Source organism: Capricornis sumatraensis, chromosome 8 (assembly GCF_032405125.1).
Source record: "Capricornis sumatraensis isolate serow.1 chromosome 8, serow.2, whole genome shotgun sequence".
Taxonomy (NCBI): domain Eukaryota; kingdom Metazoa; phylum Chordata; class Mammalia; order Artiodactyla; family Bovidae; genus Capricornis; species Capricornis sumatraensis.
In genome coordinates, this window is record NC_091076.1 from 101,769,462 (window position 1) to 101,786,979 (window position 17,518).

General features: G+C 51.8%; 1 protein-coding gene across 2 annotated transcripts; it reads right to left on the reverse strand.

Moving 5' to 3' along the window:
• Positions 1-811: 811 nt before the first annotated feature.
• On the reverse strand, positions 812-17,260 carry ENDOV (endonuclease V). Of its 2 annotated transcripts, XM_068977767.1 has the most exons (10): positions 17,205-17,260; positions 16,727-16,898; positions 9,601-9,735; positions 9,353-9,392; positions 8,052-8,164; positions 7,116-7,184; positions 6,677-6,805; positions 4,053-4,117; positions 3,202-3,260; positions 812-1,645 (listed from the first exon to the last, which is right to left on the reverse strand). In XM_068977767.1, exons 1-10 carry the CDS (start codon positions 17,258-17,260, stop codon positions 1,596-1,598), a joined length of 888 nt encoding a protein of 295 aa, XP_068833868.1. In that variant the 3' UTR covers positions 812-1,595. The 2 variants fall into 2 exon arrangements, with proteins under 2 accessions (XP_068833868.1, XP_068833869.1); XM_068977768.1 differs by lacking the exon at positions 17,205-17,260 and having other exon boundaries at positions 4,044-4,117; positions 16,727-16,784.
• Positions 17,261-17,518: the final 258 nt, after the last annotated feature.

The following is a 17,518-nucleotide window of genomic DNA, read 5'->3' on the forward strand; positions in this document are numbered from 1 at the left end:
GTATCCCTTATGAATATAGATGTAAAAGCCCTCAACAAAATACTAGCAAATCAAATTCAGCAGCATAGTAAAAGGATTATACACTATGACCAAGAGGGATTTATTCCAAGATAAAATGCAAGAGTGGCTCAAAATATTAAAGTCAATCAATCTAATACATCACATTAACAGAATGAAGGAAAATGATCATTTCAAAGGTGCAGAAAAAACGTTTGATAAATCCAACAACCTTTCATGATAAAAACACAGAGAAACTAGGAATAGAAGAAACTTTCTCAAGCTGATAAAGGTTGAAAAACCCACAGCTAACATCATACTCTGTGGTGAAAGATTGAAAGCTTTCTCCCCCAAGATCAGGCACCTGTCTCTCTACCTCTGTAACAGATAGATTCAGATGGGAAAGGAAGAAATAAAACTTTCTCTGTTCACATAAAACATGATCTTATACATACATACATACATACGCACACACACATTAGTGCTAATAAATGAGTACAGCAAAGTTGTCAGATATAAGATACAAAAATAGTTGTATTTTTATACACTTTCAATGGGCAATTCAAAAATAAAACAGCAGCATCAAAAACAATAAAATACTTAGTAATAAATTTTACCAAAGGAAGGACAAGATATGTTCAAGGAAAATCACAAAACATTGTTAAAAGTAATTAAAGAAGATATAAATAAGTGAAAAGATCCTGAGTTCAGTGACTGGAAGAGGTAATACTGTTAAGACAGCAGTGCTCTCCAAACTGATCAGTGCAATCACTATCATAATTCTAACTGCCTTTTGGGCGGGGGGGGCGAGAAATGGATAAGCTGGTTCTAAAATTCATATGGAATTACAAAAGACCAAAATATCCGTATGCAAAAGTTACCTCAAAATGGGTCAAAGATCCAAATGAAAGTGCTGAAACTACAAAACTCTTGGAGGAAATTTTTGTGACATCAGATTAGGCAATGGTTTCATTGCTATGACACCAAAGCACAAGCAACAAATGAAAAATAGATAAACTGAACTTCATCAAATTTTAAAACCTTCACTCAAAGGACGCAATCAAGAAAATGAAAGGCGACGTCCCTGGCAGTTCAGTGGTTAAGACTCTGCATTCCAATGCAGAGGCTGTGGGTTTGATCCCTGGTTGATCCCAGGCTGTCCCTGCCTCTGATCACTAATGCCTCAGTGTGGAGCCCGGCTGGTGCTGTACACCCTCCATTCTTCATTCACTGGGAAATGACTGTGCCCCGCCGGCATGGACTCCACATGGATCCTCACACTCAGTCCCCGAACTGGATCAAACAAGTGCCTAGATCGTCGCAGGACACAGACCCGAGGCAGGAGGGGCACTGCCAGCACAAGGAAGTCAGAAGCTGCAGGTACAGAGGTGCAAGTTCCAAAGCCACAATATCCCAGAGCCTGGGGTGAGTGGGCAGATGGCCCAGGGCCTGCTAGGAAGGGTGGGGTGAGGTGGGGCTCCCTGTGCACCCCCAGCTGTGATGAGCAGGTATTTTTTCAGTCCCAGGACTGGGTGGACAGTGGAAGTGGAGGTGAGAAGAAAGATGTGCCAGTGTGGACATCTGGGGAGGACTGGAGATCAGAATCTGGCACAGGCCTTCCCGCCTGCAGGAGTCCCCTTGGAGGTGCCTGTGGAACATGCCAGAAGTTGCTTGCCCAGCAGGCCTTTGAATGGAGACCACAAGCATGTGAGTGGCACCCAGCACAGGTGCCACTTGACCCCAGGAGGTCCTCTGTACCCAGAAGCCCCCCACCCTGGAATGGTCCTGTTTCCTACTGCAATGTCCTAACAATGGGCTTCAAGAGCAGAGGTTAAGCAGACGGGGGACAGTACCCTGCAAGCCCCAAACAGCTGGATGCCTTGCTCACTTGTCCCCTTTGCTTCTCCTAGGAGCCCAGGCCTGGAAGAGAGCTACTTTCTCATCATGAATGAAAGGAGAGACACCAGAGCAGAGAACAGAGGGAGTGCTAAGACCTGAGGCTTCCCTGGGTTTCTGTGCCAGGCTGTTAAATCATGACAAGCAGCTCCTTCTTGAGAGGCAGTATAAATGGCAAGAAAGGCCTTCAAAGACTCTTCACATCTCTCGGCAAAGATCCCAGAGTTCTCAGGGAACCTGGGGGCCTGGGGGTGAGCTGGCAGGTGGAGGACTGGAGGCTGTGGGTGGAGCCGTGTGGCCTGGGATTTAGCTCACACTGAGGGGCATGGCCAGTCAAGGGCCAGAGTCAGGGATGAGGCAGAGCTGCTTCCCAAGGTGGAGATGCCTTTTGAGGCTGGGCCTCTGGGTGAAGAGGCTGGCAGGGCAGAGTGCGTCAAGTTGGCAGGGATGGGGGAGAGCTATTGGCACTTGAACGCAGAGGCTGCCCATCCTCACAGACCCTGGCCAGGACAACAGATGCCAACATCCACCCCTCTGGCACCAGTTCCAGCCCTTCGCCTGGCACCCATCCCTTCAGCCTAAACTGTCCCTGTATGTCTCCTCCAAGCTCAGCCTCTTCCAGGCTAAGATGCAGCTCTTCTGCCCTTCTCCTGGCCCTGCATGTGCCAGAAGCAGACAGGCTGGAGACCGGCAGGGCAGCCAGGGGCCAAGCCCAACAGCAGCCACCCCAGTCTAGACCCTCCCTGGGCAAAGCAGGAGTGGCTCAGGTCGGCAGGGAGCTGGGTCCTGGTTTACAAGTGATCACGAAGTGAAAGCAGCACGTACACTCAGAGGAGCAGATGGGCCAGGAGAAGGTGTGGATGTATGCATAGTCTCGTAGCCATAAGCCCACCTGGGCACTTGCAGAACAGAACACAAAAACACCAGAAAACTCCCTGCGAACCTTGAATCCCTTCCTGTGCTCCTGGGAAATTAATGTCACGGGTTCTCTGGATCTGGTGCCCTGCCATGGGAGCTGTATTCCACTGAGCTTGCTCTGGGCTCCTAGGCCCCATGACTGCAGAAGGGGAAGGTGGCCACCCCAGTTCATCTGAGAATGGCTCTACCTGCTGCGTCCCCATGTCCTTGGGCATGGGTGCCCTACTTGTTCTGTAGGCCATTCCCTCAGTCCCCAAAGATGAGCTGGAGCAGAAAGCCCAGGAGTCTACCTGGCATCTAGCTCAGTGCCACCCCCAGCCCTTGCCCTACTGCCTCTGGGCTCCTGGGCCTAGGGGCTTCAGTTCTGGGCTTCAAGGAGCCCATCCTTACCTGCAGGCTCTTCTGAGACTCCTTGGGGGCACGCCTTTGGCCTTTGTGCCTCCTTGCTCCTGGTAATGACATCAAGAAATGACAGCATCAAACACCAGAGCCCTCCTCACTTCCCAGATGGTCTCTGGAAGCTGAGCCAACCTGGATCCTTAGGGGCTTGAGGACCCAGGTCAGAGGGCAAGGCAGATCCTGATGGCCAACCCCTACCACTGGGAGAGTTCAGGGGTCCCCCCTAGTCCTCAAAGCAGCTTAGCCAAGTGCAGGCCAGGAGGGGAAGGGAACACAGAGGAAACGCTGTGCTTGCCAAGGGCTCCGAGCAGGAGAGGACAGGCCTGACATGGGAGCTGCTGGGTGCCACCTCGTTGCCTCAGTTTCCTCATCTGCGAAGTGAGCACAGTGCTTGTCTTATGGAAGTGCTGTCAGGATTAAGCAAGCAGCTCCTGCACACACACGGCACGATGAGAATTAATGTGTACCACACAGGTGAGGGAACAGGCCTGGAGAGAGCAAACGACACAGCTGGTGCAGAACCAGGTTGTGAGCTGAGACCATCTGACTCCCTTGCCCTTTCTGTGGAACCCAAGGACCTCACAGACAAATGGACCAAGGTAAGCTGGAGGCTGCCAGGGCGGGAGGTAAGCAGTGGACTGAGGGTTTCTGGAGAGTTCGCACTGAACATGGAGTCCACACCGGTGCCCAGCATTCTCTCCTGTCCCCTCAGGAACTTTGCGTCTGTTGCCTGGCCCTGCATGTCTGGCCTGAGCTGCAGCATCACAACTGAGAGAGGCCCAGCCACCAGAAATGGCCCCACGTGGGCATGACCCAGCCAGCCCAACACTCACCTCCCCGACTGCGGGGCAGGGACCCCTTGGACTTCCTGGGTCCTGCGGATGTAGTCTCGGGAGCGGATGTCAGCCTGGGGAGGAGGGCTAGAGTGAGAGGCGGTAGCTGGGGTCCCATGCTGGCCTCTGGACCAGTCCTCACCCAGAAGGGTGGCCTCTCCTGGGAAAGCCCACAGGGGCCTGACCTTTAGGACAAGAAGCAGCAGCCCCATCATGTGTGGGTGCCAGGATGCCCAGGCCCTCTGGTCAAGGTGCTTGATGGCCTAAGGGAATCGGCTGGGTGCCCCACTCCTGTTTCAGCTGGCTTTCAGTGGGCTTATAGCTTGTGCTTCCATGTATGTTTTGCTTGAGCTGATGTTTTTCCTGCTAAAACTCTCTTCTCTGAAGGTTATCCTCAGCCCAGCTTGTCTGTCCCCACTTTTGGTTCATCTGGCTCTCTAGGTAGCGTTGGAGAAGGAAATGGCCACTCCAGTATTGTTGCCTAGAGAATTCCATGGACTGACACTACAGTCCATGGGTCGCAAAGAGTCAGACAAGACTAAGCGACTAATGCTTAACGCTGGGTAGTGTTAGCTGTTAACTCTGTCTGTGGGGAAGTGTCTGGAAAGTTCCGCAGAGTCACCAGAATCAAAGGGGGCTTGTGGGCCACAGGCTAGTATCAGACACATCCTGGAGAGAAGCGATCAGGCCTGAGAGGGGCCCCCAGAAACCTTCCGCTTGGTTTCTCCCACTGGCTGACCCCCTTCCAGGGGGCCTGGCCTCAGGGAGGCCCCTGATCCCACCTCTAGTGGGCTTAGCCCCACTTCGGGCCACAAGACTACAGGACACAACACCTAATCCTCCTGACTGCTTCTATTTCAGAGTGAACGGGCAAGTGGGCAGGGTGGGCAGCAGGGTATCCAGGTGGGAAAGGCCCTGGAGACGTGAGGCAGTACCACCTCCCTTCCCCTAAAGCAACCTGGCCTGGCCGGGGGACAAAGGGCCTGTGACCAACGGAGCCGGCCTTAAACCCCTCTCTCAGCTTCTCCTCTGAGCTTCCAGAATTAAGTCAGGAGGGCAAAATGTACACAGGTGAGTGGGCCCAGGAAGAAGATAGATCAAGAGATGGCCAGTGCCACTGGAAGGAATCCCACCCCCTTTCCTGGAAGCAACAGGGTGGGTGGGCTCCTGGATGCAGGTGTTTGATTTTTCTCAAGAGTACACACACAGTGTTGCCCACTTCTGAGGGGCTGATGGCACTTTATGGGGTATCCCCCCACCTGCAAGGACACAGTGATCATCCACTCTGGGGCAAGGAGAGAGGTAGATGGACAAAGACCTGCCCATAGTACCAGCTCAGTGGAGTCTCTGGTTCTGAGAGCCTGGGAAGAAATCTTCTGTCCTCGTTCCCAGCCCCACTCCTGCCCCAACCTCTGCCGACAAGGATGCACAGGTGGGTGGGAATGGGACAGGAAAGGTTTTCTGGGGCCAGGACACATGCCACAAGCTTGAGAACCTATGCATTTACAAACCCTGTGTGGGGAGGGAGGGAGTGAGGCTGAGGCTGTGGGCTCAGCACGTCTACCTGAAGTCACCCTAGGAGCCTAGGCTCTGTGGAGCCCTTGGAGCTGCCGGCGTGGGCTTAAACAGTCGTGTGCATGCTACTGCTGCCACCTGGAGGCCACCCTGTACACCAGCAGCCGGGAGGCCCCAAACCCCAGGCTCTCGGGGTATGCAAAGCAGCTGGTGCTAAGCTGAGAGACTGGGTGGGCCCTAGGCCAGGTTGCCTCCAGCTGAAGCAGCACAGGCCACAGACCTTGCTGGGAAGGCAAATCTGACAGAGTTCCCTCCCAAATCACACCCAAAGCCCTGTGGTAAACCTGAAGACCTGCCGCAACGCGCACCGACTTCCACCTGCTCCCCCAGGCCAGGGCTCCTGCCATACATTCCCCTTAGTTTCTGGGCATCAAACTCCTTCCTGCCCTACAGTCTTTGTAAATGCTGATCCTCGGGCCTGGACTGCCCTTGCCCTCCCTCTTCCAGCAGGCCTCTCCCTGAAGGCAGCTTCCCACAGATCCTCGACTCACGGGCTTCCAGGAACTTGTACCCGCTGGGTACCTCCTTGCGGCCAAGACAGCAAGGTGGCCCAAGGGCATCTTGCATAAGGTTCTATCTCCTGCACAGCAGACCAAGCTTTTTCTTGGCTGGGCCAACTTGTCCATGAGAATTCTGATCCCCTTTGGCCTCAAGTTGGTGCTACGTGCCTGGTGTGGCCTGATTGGCATTTCTGGCACAAGTCTTCCTCAGCTGTGCCCAGTGGCCCTGCAGGGGCCCCCCAGCCGAGGACAGCTGCTCCCTCCCAGGCCAGCTGGGCAGCTTGGGCCCTCAGAGGGCTGGCATCTGAGCTGACATCAGCTGATTCACCCAGTGACCCAGGGTGCAGGAGGCTGAGAAGCTGAACACAGGGCCAGGCAGTGCAGGGCTCCAGGATGAGTCCTGGGAACTCTGTACCTTCCAGGCCCCTCTCCTCCCCTCCAGAGCCCAATGTGACCCAAACAGACTCTCCCACAGGTGCCTGTGGCAAGCTCTTAAGCCCAAGGGCACAGGAAAAGTAGGTGCTATGCGCTAGCCCACCCACCTGGCAGCCCACTCACCTGGCGCACAGGCTCCGGGATCCGAAACTTGCAGCAGCTGTGGGTCAGGCGCACAGCTGCCTCCAGGCTTATCTTGTGGCCCACAGAGACATAGAGGGGCTTGGTGCTGTGGTCGTGGCTCCTCAGGGCCTGTGACAGAGAGGGTAAGGTCAGGGTGCTGGGCAAGCTTCGTGGGTGAGAGGACTGACACATCTCAGCTGGCGGGCAGGGGCTTCAGGGACTGGTGGCACCTTCAGGGCACCTTCCTGCTGCTTGTCTTGGGGACAGGATAGGGTCAGTGAGGACACAGAGGCCTCCTCAGCACAGTTTTGGAGAGGAGGAAGTAAAGATGCAGGGTCAGCCAGAGTGGCAAGGTCTGGGGTACACACATTACACGGTGCTAACCCAGGGCCCAGCTGAGGGGTCTGCCTCAGCAGGGCAGAGACCCCTGGCCACTTACCCTGCCCAGGACGGTCCCGGAGCCTCCCATCAGAGGAAATGAGTCTCCTCCAGCCTTTAGGAGCTGTATCTGGAAAACAGAGGGAAAAAAAAAAAAACCTTGGAGAATACCTTTTTTGGTGAAGGGCTGAAGGCAAGCCTGCTCATTTTCAAACCATGAGCAGTTGCTGAGCAAGGAGATGGAAGGGCCCATCCCGTGAGTGGGTCCTGCTTCCGGGCACCACCTACGGCACTGTCCCACCCTGACAAGATGCTCTCCTCTCAACCCTGCAGCAGAGACGGGGCAGTAGCCCACCCACTGCTGGGGGTGAGGAAGCGCCAGGATGGTGTACACACAGGGCCACAACCTGCTCGAGGCTGCTTATTTCCTGCTGCTTTCTCTCCTGCTACAAATTTGAGCACTTCTGATTCAATCTGACAAACTTTCTCAGGTGGTAGGGATTGGCTCGCTGAGTGGGTCAGGAGCCTGTTAACTCAACACGCACAGGCTCCACTCAGGCATGGGGAGCTGGAAGGATAGGACAGACACAATTGATCCCTGCTCCCAGTCGGCTGTCCAGGTGGGTGAGCCATGCATGTCATTGTCCCCCTCTGGAAAGGGTCCCAGAGGACGGGATGCCCCAGGCAGGTAGGTGCCCCAGTTCCACGTGGGAGGAAAAGCACGGAACGTTGCACAGGCCCCGAATGCCCAGTACCTACAGGCTCTGCTCCCAGTGGGCACCACAGCAGCACGCAGGTCAAGGTGGACAGAGCAGGAGAGGCAAACGTGTGCCCAGAGGCTAGGAGAGGAGTTCCGGGTTTCCAGAGATGGCCCACCACCCACGAGCAACTCTGGTCTCCTCATTCTGGCCAGTGACCCAGGATGGGAAGAGAGTGTCTCAGTGGAGCCGGCTCACAGCAGGGCAGTCTGTGTCCCGCGCCACACAGGCCCCCTCACCTTCTCCTTGTGCAGAGCATTGTTCTCGAGCCCGTCCACCTGCAGGAGTTTCTTGGCCACCCCGATGCAAGGCAGGTCTGTGAGGACACCAAGGTGGCAGGCCACCCCAAAACCTGCAGGGGCAAAGGAAGATGAGGCTGGGGCAGTGAGCCCAGCAGTCAGGAATCAGGGTGGGGGACACACTAGAGCCTCACCGAGCTTCCCATCAGTGGAGGCCTGTTGGTGGGCAAGGACTGGGGGTACAGGCCTCAGAGCCCCACCTTGACCTTGAATCTGGCCCTCTTCCCCAACTTCCCAGCTGGCAGGCTGGATGGATGCCTCCCTCCATCTGACTAGATTAGGAGCCTAATTACAATTAACATGCTCACACGTTTCACTAGCTTCTTTCATTTTCTGGCACCTTCCATCCTCCCCTCCGTTTGTGGCTACCTTCAGGCCTCTGGGTCTCTGCCCTAACTGCCCCAGCTCTTTGGGGTTCCTGCCAGGAGGCCAGGGTAACAGTGACTGGGGTCAAGGCCCAGGGCTGGCCTGCTGGTCCTGCACTAGCATCCAGGGTGGCTCTGGGCCCACAGGCTCCCAGGGCAGGGACTGAAAACACAATGCCAACCCTCCTCGACTCCCTCTGCTGCCTGACCTCCAGCTTTATATCTGAGGGTATGACAGCCCCTTCCCCTTGGTGGTTTTCTCCTGGGTCAAAGTTCCCCTGTGTCGGTGGGGCACATGTGTCCGTTCCCGCTTGGTTTCAGGCAAGGGTCTGCCTAGGACACAGGGCAGGTCGCCAGTGGGACAGGCTAACTGAGCTCCAAGTGGTAAAAGTGAAAGTGTTAGTCGCTCAGTTGTGTCTGACTCTTTGCAACTTCATGGACTGCACCCCGCTAGGCTCCTCAGTCCATGGAATTCTCCAGGCAAGAATACTGGAGTGGGTTGACATTCCCTTCTCCAGGAGATCTTCCCAACCCAGAGATCAAACCCAGGTCTCCTGCACTGCAGACAGATTCTTCACCACCTGAGCCACCAAGGAAGCCCCAGCTGAGCTCAAGGTCGACGACTTTTGGTAGCACTGTGTCCAAACTGGGTGGTGGTGCCTGAGCTGGGCCAGCACACGTAGTAGAGACAAGCAGGAAAGAGGTAGGGGTGGAGAGAAGCAAGGGCTGTTTACTAGGGGGTCTTGACAAGGAAAGCAAAACCAGGAGTTGCAGGGCCAGGCTAGGGAGCAGAGGGCCCATGGCCTGGTGCAGGCGACTGCCCCCTTCAGGTCCCTCTCCTACAACCCTCCTGGGCCGTCTTGGGAGCAGGATTACCTCGGTGGTGCAGCACCCCATTTCCATCCACAAAAAGGACCTGGAAGAGCCACAGGGGAAAGTCACAGTCAGCTGAAACACCTCACGTCCATCAGGCCGGGGCATCCCAGAGCAAGAGGAGGGACCCAGTTCTTTGGGTCTTATCCCTCTTGAGGCAAAAGCACTTCTCCAGGAAGTTCATGGAACCTCTCCCTGCAATGGGGCAAGGCCTGAGGAGGGCCTTCCCTCCAGCCCAGTGAGGTACTTACCTGGGGCATGAGGCAGGGCTCCCTCTGCCGAAGCTGCTGCACTGCGTCCACCAGGAAAGGCAACTCTCGGAAGGCCAGGAAGCCCGAAACATAGGGGGCTGTCAGGGTCACCATTCGGCAGTCCTCATACAGCACCTGCCACCAGGCACCTGGTCACCAGGCATGCTCGGCCTCAGGCACCTCCCCCTGCCCGCCCTCAGCCCTCATCTGTCAATCCTTATCACTCCATCTCCCAGGCGCACCCCAAGTCCCCCCTTCCCTTCCTCAGTATCTAGGAACACGTGATCCATCCTACAGGTGGGTTGTGGGGATTCAAATACTGCCATTTCAAAGGCACTGGCCACACCTGGTCTGTACCAGGCCCTCTTCAGCCTGCCTCCTTTTTAAGTCAGAGCTGCTGTCTTCCTGCTCACCCTGCTGCCAGCCCGTCTGGAGGCTCACAGAAGACCAAGCACAAGAAGAACCTGTGAATAAGGATGCCAGCGTCTCCTGAGATGGAGCCTCGGGGAAGAAAAGGCCAGGTCTTCATAGAGGCTACACAGCAAGAAGGGCAACTCTTGCTTTATGAAAAGAGAGTGCAAATATTTCAGACAAAGGACAGGCATGATCTGAGAGGCAGTCTGGAAGAGAACTAGATCCTTAGAGACTGGAGAGTCCAAAAGGAAAAATTCTGAGGTTGCAATTGCAAATAACCCCAGACAGAGAAAGGGGGTTACCCCCAGAGATGTGCTAAAAGGCCTGGCTGATGCTGGGAGGAGTAGGGGCCAGAGGTCTGAGGCAGACCTGCTGGGGACCATCCAGTTTTCACATGCTCTGGCAGACTGTTCTTCAAACTCAAAGTCCTACCACAGCATGGAAGAGGGGCTCCTGTTTCCACTTCATTAGAATGGTAAAGGGCCTGCTCAGAGCACAGGACGGCAGCCCTAAGTCCTTTAACCTTGAGTTTTCATCAGAGCCAGACCTGCTTGAGGTAGAGAATGTTTCCCACTAAGCACACTTCTCCAGAAACCTCCAATGTCCTGGATTGTTACTAGCCACCCCCACCCCGATCTCTTGGTGACAGCTTTCAAAATCATACTTTCACCTCTCCCTCTAAGCTGGGTCATAACGGCATGTCCAAGTGAAGGGATTACAGTATTGAGGAAGGGCTTGTTCTTCCAATATTTTTATCAGTGATTCACAGGAGACTCATAAAACTGCCAGTGATTTAGACTGGGCAGGGTCCAGGTGGATGACAGACTGGAGAATTCAATTCCCAATGACCCCAGCAGGCTGGAGTGCTGAACCCCATGCAACAGAATGACTCTTCACAGGGACACAGGGGAAGTGTGGCCTGAGTTCCCGTAGGCTGATGGTGGCTGCTTATGTCTGAATCTCTCTGAATAAGTTCCAGAAACCAGAGATCCACAGAAGAGGAGATAAACCTCCCCTGGCCCCATGCCCACGTAACCAGGAGACGACATAGTACAATCATCAGTGTGCACCTACATGTGGAAATAAACAGCCCAGACTCACAGAGCCAGCTCCAGGCCCCGCACTGGGAAGGCAGGTGGGGATGGGGCAAGGGCAAGGGGTGTGGCAGGGCCTACTGGTTGGGAGCCTGACGGAATGAGATCTGGGGGTCAGCCCTGGCCTTACCAGGAAGATGCCCTGGGGACTCAGGGAGAAGACAGTGAGGACAGAAATGTAAGCTCCTTTGGAAACGAGAGTATCAAAGAATCAGAAGACACATTGGCCATCTTTGCTTCAGAAAAGAACACCATTTATTAACATGACTACACGTCACAGTTCAAGACTTAAGAAACCCAACGAACCACCCACACCCCCAGCCCTTGAGTTTCCTCTTTAAATATAACTTACAAGTCAACAGAGAGAGGCTGTACACAAAATCTACAAGAACTCAGAAGGCAATGATCAACGCTTTTGAGCTGATGAAATGCTGCCCTCAATCAGTTGTGCATCAGAGGGAAATTAACAGAGAGCACAACCTGGCAGAAATAAAAACAGAACCATAAAAAAACCTGGCAAGTTAGAAAACCCAGCATATGTATGATTGAAAAAGAGAAACAAAACTGTGGAGCTGAAATAATAAATAGAACTAACACTTAAAAGCACAATCTAAGAAACGTTCCCAAAATAAAAAGTGATCTGACCCCACACATTGAAAGACCCAACTGGGAACTTGGGGAAACATGTAAGAGCGAACTCAAGATGTATCTTAGTGGAAAAAAAGTAAACAGGCAACATACTGGAACCCCCTCAACAAAAAAATCCCCACTGCAATCATCTACTGGCAACAGTAATTATTTAACATAAAATATGTCAAAGTCTTACAGATCAGAGAACACATTTTAGAGATTAAGGACCACTGGGGAAATGTGTTATGAAAGGGGTGATGGAATTATGTACGTGCATTCTAAGGTGTGATGACAACACCGCCAGTGTGCAGAAAAATGTCACTCTAGGACAAGTCTGCTGAGCTCTCACAAGCTCTGGGAGATACTCCTGAATCTCAGCGTGCACACAGAGAAGACTGCAAAACCAGCTGAATCTTTAGAGGGAATACAGGTGTTCAATGTGTTATTTCAACTTTTCAGTATGTGTGCACATTCTCAAGTTACAAATCTGGGAAAGGGAAAAATCAATTGTGTAGTTAGCACGTGGGCATGATCTGGACGGTCCATAACCTCTGTGAAGATCTGCAAGTTTCAACCTAAGCTAGCATCAGGCTCACCAATGGATGAACCAAACGGCTGAACTGCACTTGAGGTACTCAATTCAGTTCTGGGTGCTGGATATAAAAACGAGCCCTGCTCACTGCAGGCGGGCCAGAGGGCCAGCAGCAAGAGAAGGAGCTGGGAATCACCCCAGTGAGACTCAGAACACACAATGGTCTTCCAATAGGAGGGTTTTCAGAGAAGGGCAGGAAAAGTTTGTCCTGTACTCTGCACCAGAAAGCAGAAGTAACAAACAAGTAAATTTCAGCTCTATGTGGAAAAGAACATGCTCTTCCAATTATGGAATGGGCTCTGTGTGAGCCCACAATTTGTCAGGCACGATGAAAAGAGTTTCTGGCTGTGTGAATGGCAGAACAGAGACTCTCAGCCTGGGTTTGCTCTGGAATCACAGGAAGGATTGTCAAAACAAAGCAAATAACAGTAAATGGAGAGGGGCCCGGGAATCTTTTTTTTAACAACTTTATTGAGATATAATTTGCTACCATAAAATTACTTGAAGAGTATAATTCAACCATTTCTGGTATTTAGAGAGTCATTCAACCATTGCCATAATCTAACATTAGAACATTTTAATCTCTCCTAGATAATTCTTATACTCAGTAACAGTTACCCTCCATCTCAATCGCTAGCCCTTGGCAACCACAACACTACTTTCTACAGATTTGCCTACAATACTCTACAGATTTGCCTATGAAATCTTATTTCTAAACACACTTCCAGGTGACTCTGATTGCACAGAATCATAGACAGGCATTTGGAAGTCACTTGACCAGACTCTTATAAGAGCATTCCTTAGACTAAGCACCCATAGCATAGGATGGCAAGTGCTGACTACATCCAAGTTCTGGGGTTCTGAAAAAAAATACAGTATAACCCTACTCTTGAGAACCTACAGACGGTGGGAAAAATAACTTCTTTTCTTTGAGATGGGTCGGGAACATCCCCTAGAGAAGGAAATGGCAACCCACTCCACTATTCTTGTCTGGGAAATCCCATGGACAGCAGAACCTGGCAGGCTAGAGTCCATGGGGTTGCAAAGAGGCAGATACGACTTGGCAACTAAACAAGGAGAGACTCTTCAAAATGATTACTGCAATGAAGGGGAGTTGACTACTGTAACAGGGAGAGTGCTCTGCTAATAGGCTGTAAGGTCTGAGAGGATCTCTTAAATCAGTAACTTTAATACAGTGTGAGAAGTACTGTAAGAACACATGCAAAACAGAGACCTAGGATAAGAAGATGATTAATTCTGCAGGTAGAGAAAGGTACAGAGCGACGGGAACAACTGAACTGAAAAATGATAAGCTGTCCTAAGAATTAACAGTAGCTTAGCATTTACTTTTTGAGGGCTTATCACAGGCCCGTTATGTTAATTGCTTTCCATGCATGATCTCAATTATTCCTCACCAAACTCTGAGTCAGGTATTAAGATATTTCTGCTAAATTTTGACTAAAAGCTTTTCGAGTAAAGTGCAAAGACACTGAGGCAGGAAGATGGCAGCTTTGGGAGCAGGCAGTGGAGCACGGAGGGGGAAATGCTGAAGCTACAGAGCAGAAGTTTCTTTGTCAAGCTCTTCTTCAGCCAAGGCTTTCTGAGCTGTTGACTCCAAAGGAATGGTGGGTGCACTGTTCATTCATTCACACATCTATTTGAGCATCTTCTATGTGCCAGGCATCAAGCTAAGTGCCAAGGCTACAACTGGTGTGCAAGAGAGTACAGTTTCTACTATTGTGGAGTTTACATTCTGGTGCAGGAGACACACAGGCCAATTCTATCCCAGGTGATAAAGAGGAATGAGAGGATCCTGGGAGCAACTCCTGGTCTTGTAGGACGAGGTCGGGGGCTTACTGGAGGACCTAAGAGATCAGGAGGAGTTAGCCAGATGAAAAATATTCCAGGAGAGGAAACATCACTGCAAAGGTCAGGCAGGCAGATACAGCATGGAGTGCTTCAGGAAGCTGAAGTCCTCCAGAATGGGAAGTGGGTGATGAACGTGGGTGGTGGCCAGAGGTGAACCTCCTGTGAGTTACATTAAGCAGGGGTCAGATCATGAAGAGCCTTTATGCCTTGTTCAGTTCAGTTCAGTCGCTCAGTCGTTTCCGACTCTTTGCGACTCCATGAATCGCAGCACACCAGGCTTCCCTGTTCATCACCATCTCCCGGAGTTCACTCAGACTCACATCCATCGAGTCCGTGATGCCATCCAGCCATCTCATCCTCTGTCGTCCCCTTCTTCTCCTGCCCCCAATCCCTCCCAGCATCAGAGTCTTTTCCAATGAGTCAACTCTTCGCATGAGGTGGCCAAAGTACTGGAGCTTCAGCTTTAGCATCATTCCTTCCAAAGAAATCCCAGGGCTGGTCTCCTTCAGAATGGACTGGTTGGATCTCCTTGCAGTCCAAGGGACTCTCAAGTCTTCTCCAACACCACAGTTCAAAATGGCAAGCCACTTCAGTATTCTTGCCCTGAGAACCCCATGAACAGTATGAAAAGGCAAAATAATAGGATACCGAAAGAGGAACTCCCCAGGTCAGTAGGTGCCCAATATGCTACTGGAGATCAGTGGAGAAATAACTCCAGAAAGAATGAAGGGATGGAGCCAAAGCAAAAACAATACCCAGACATGGATGTGACTGGTGATAGAAGCAAGATCCGATGCTGTAAAGAACAATATTGCATAGGAACCTGGAATGTGAGGTCCATGAATCAAGGCAAATTGGAAGTGGTCAAACAAGAGATGGCAAGAGTGAATGTCGACATTCTAGGAATCAACGAACTAAAATGGACTGGAATGGGTGAATTTAACTCAGATGACCAATATATCTACTACTGCAGGCAGGAATCCCTCAGAAGAAATGAAGTAGCCATCATGGTCAACAAAAGAGTCCAAAATGCAGTACCTGGATGCAATCTCAAAAACAACAGAATGATCTCTGTTTGTCTCCAAGGCAAACCATTTAATATCACCGTAATCCAAGTCTATGCCCCAACCAGTAACACTGAAGAAACTGAAGTTGAACGGTTTTATGAAGACCTACAAGACCTTTTAGAAATAACACCCAAAAAAGATGTCCTTTTCATTACAGGGAACTGGAATGCAAAAGTAGAAAGTCAAGAAACACCTGGAGTAACAGGCAAATTTGGCCTTGGAATGGAGAATGAAGCAGGGCAAAGACTAATAGTTTTGCCAAGAAAATGCACTGGTCATAGCAAACATCCTCTTCCAACAACACAAGAGAAGACTCTACACATGGACATCACCAGATGGTCAACACCGAAATCAGATTGATTATATTCTTTACAGCCAAAGATGGAGAAGCTCTATACAGACAACAAAAACAAGACCAGGAGCTGACTGTGGCTCAGATCATGAACTCCTTATTACCAAATTCAGACTCAAATTGAAGAAAGTAGGGAAAACCACTAGACCATTCAGGTATGACCTAAATCAAATCCCTTATGATTATACAGTGGAAGTGAGAAATAGATTGAAAGGCCTAGATCTGATAGATAGAGCGCCTGATGAACTATGGAATGAGGTTCGTGACATTGTACAGGAGACAGGGATCAAGACCATCCCCATGGAAAAGAAATGCGAAAAAGCAAAATGGCTGTCTGGGGAGGCCTTACAAATAGCTGTGAAAAGAAGAGAGGCGAAAAGCAAAGGAGAAAAGGAAAGATATAAGCATCTGAATGCAGAGTTCCAAAGAATAGCAAGAAGAGATAAGAAAGCCTTCTTCAGCGATCAATGCAAAGAAACAGAGGAAAACAACAGAATGGGAAAGACTAGAGATCTCTTTATGCCTTGTTAGTGTTATTTTTATTTACTATGCGATCACAGGATGGGCACTTAAGTGTTTTAACTGGACTAGGTGGTGACTGCTCACATTTGCTTTTTAGGAAAACTGCTCTGTTGGCAGCATGGAGAAAGGACCCGGGGAAGATTCTGCCTGTCATCTACTTAAGAGGTGACAGTGGTACAGCCAAGAAGGGGCAGCAGCGATAAAGACAAGGGGACAGACTCCAGTGATTTTAGGTGGTGGAAAAAATGTAGTTAGTGTGTGACCAGCTGAGGGGGATGGGAAGACAGAGATTTCTAGCGTCTTGGGCAACTTGAGTGTATGTTGCTGTAGGTTCCTGAGATGGGGAGCAAAAGATGACTGCCTAACTTGGAGATATTAGTTAATTTGGGTTTAGGTCACAGAATCTAGTCAGTTTTTGTTCCCCTCCTCTTTTCTTCAAAAGCTTTCCAATTTATTAGTGAACTCCCACAAGAGGAGAAGCGGGGTTCTACTCTGGCACTGTTCCCTGTCCAGAGTCCCGCCTCTCTCACTAATGCACACGGGGACGCAGCGGTGAGGCCCCTGGCCAGAGTCCCCTAGGGGTTACCTCAAGCTCTGGGTAGCTGAGCACCACCAGGGAGGCGCAGGCGCTGCCACTGTCGTCTTTCACAAAAGACACGTCCACGCCCCCGACCCTCTGGAGGCCTGAGAAGGCGGGGTCCCGTTGCCAAGCCTCCGTGTCCAGGTCCACAACACGGGCCTTCAACGAGGCTTGCTCCCTGGGAGTAGAAACAGGTCCGGCGGTCCGCCCAGCCCAGAAGCCCCGCACCCCGCGGTCCAGCTGCGGCCGCCCTCACTTGGATTCCAGGCCCGGGAGTCGAAGCTCTACCAGGGACCCACCTGGTCTGGAAGTCCCTCCCTCCCTTGAGACCCAGACGCGGTCCCGGAAGCTACAGCCCTTTCGCCCGCAAGCCAAAAGCAGGCCCAGGCCCCTGGGGCCCCAAATTAGGGGTTATGAAGTCGGAGGTCCGCGGGGAACCACGTCGCTCCAATCCCCGGACTTTGCGCGTCCCCTGCCTCATTACCGTTTCCAGTCCAACAAGATTTCCTCAAGCGGTTTTCCAGCCGCCTTTCCGGCCATGGCGCTGCCTGGAGCGCCCCCTTCCTGTAGCGTCACTTCCGGAGCGCCGCGCGCAGGCGCTATGCCAGCGTCGTCGCCGTGGTAGCATTTGCTGAGGCTCTTGGACACCGCCATCTGGTGGCCGGAGGCCTAGCTGTGCATTAGCTGCGCTGGAAGAGCGGCAGCCAGCCATCAGGGGGTCTTCTGACGTAGCCGCGAGCTTCTAACGGGATCTGAAAGTTACACTGACAAACACAGATCTGCAGGAGAAAAGCCATG

Coding starts and splice junctions, on each gene's coding strand:
- ENDOV (XM_068977767.1), bottom strand. CDS start 17,260: ATGGCCGGAAAGGCGGCTGGAAAACCGCTTGAGGAAATCTTGTTGGAC. Junction 9,393..9,600: donor AGCCCTGCCTCATGCCCCAG/GTAAGTACCTCA, acceptor TGGCTCTTCCAG/GTCCTTTTTGTGGATGGAAA. Junction 1,646..3,201: donor AGTCTCAGAAGAGCCTGCAG/GTAAGGATGGGC, acceptor CATGTTCCACAG/GCACCTCCAAGGGGACTCCT.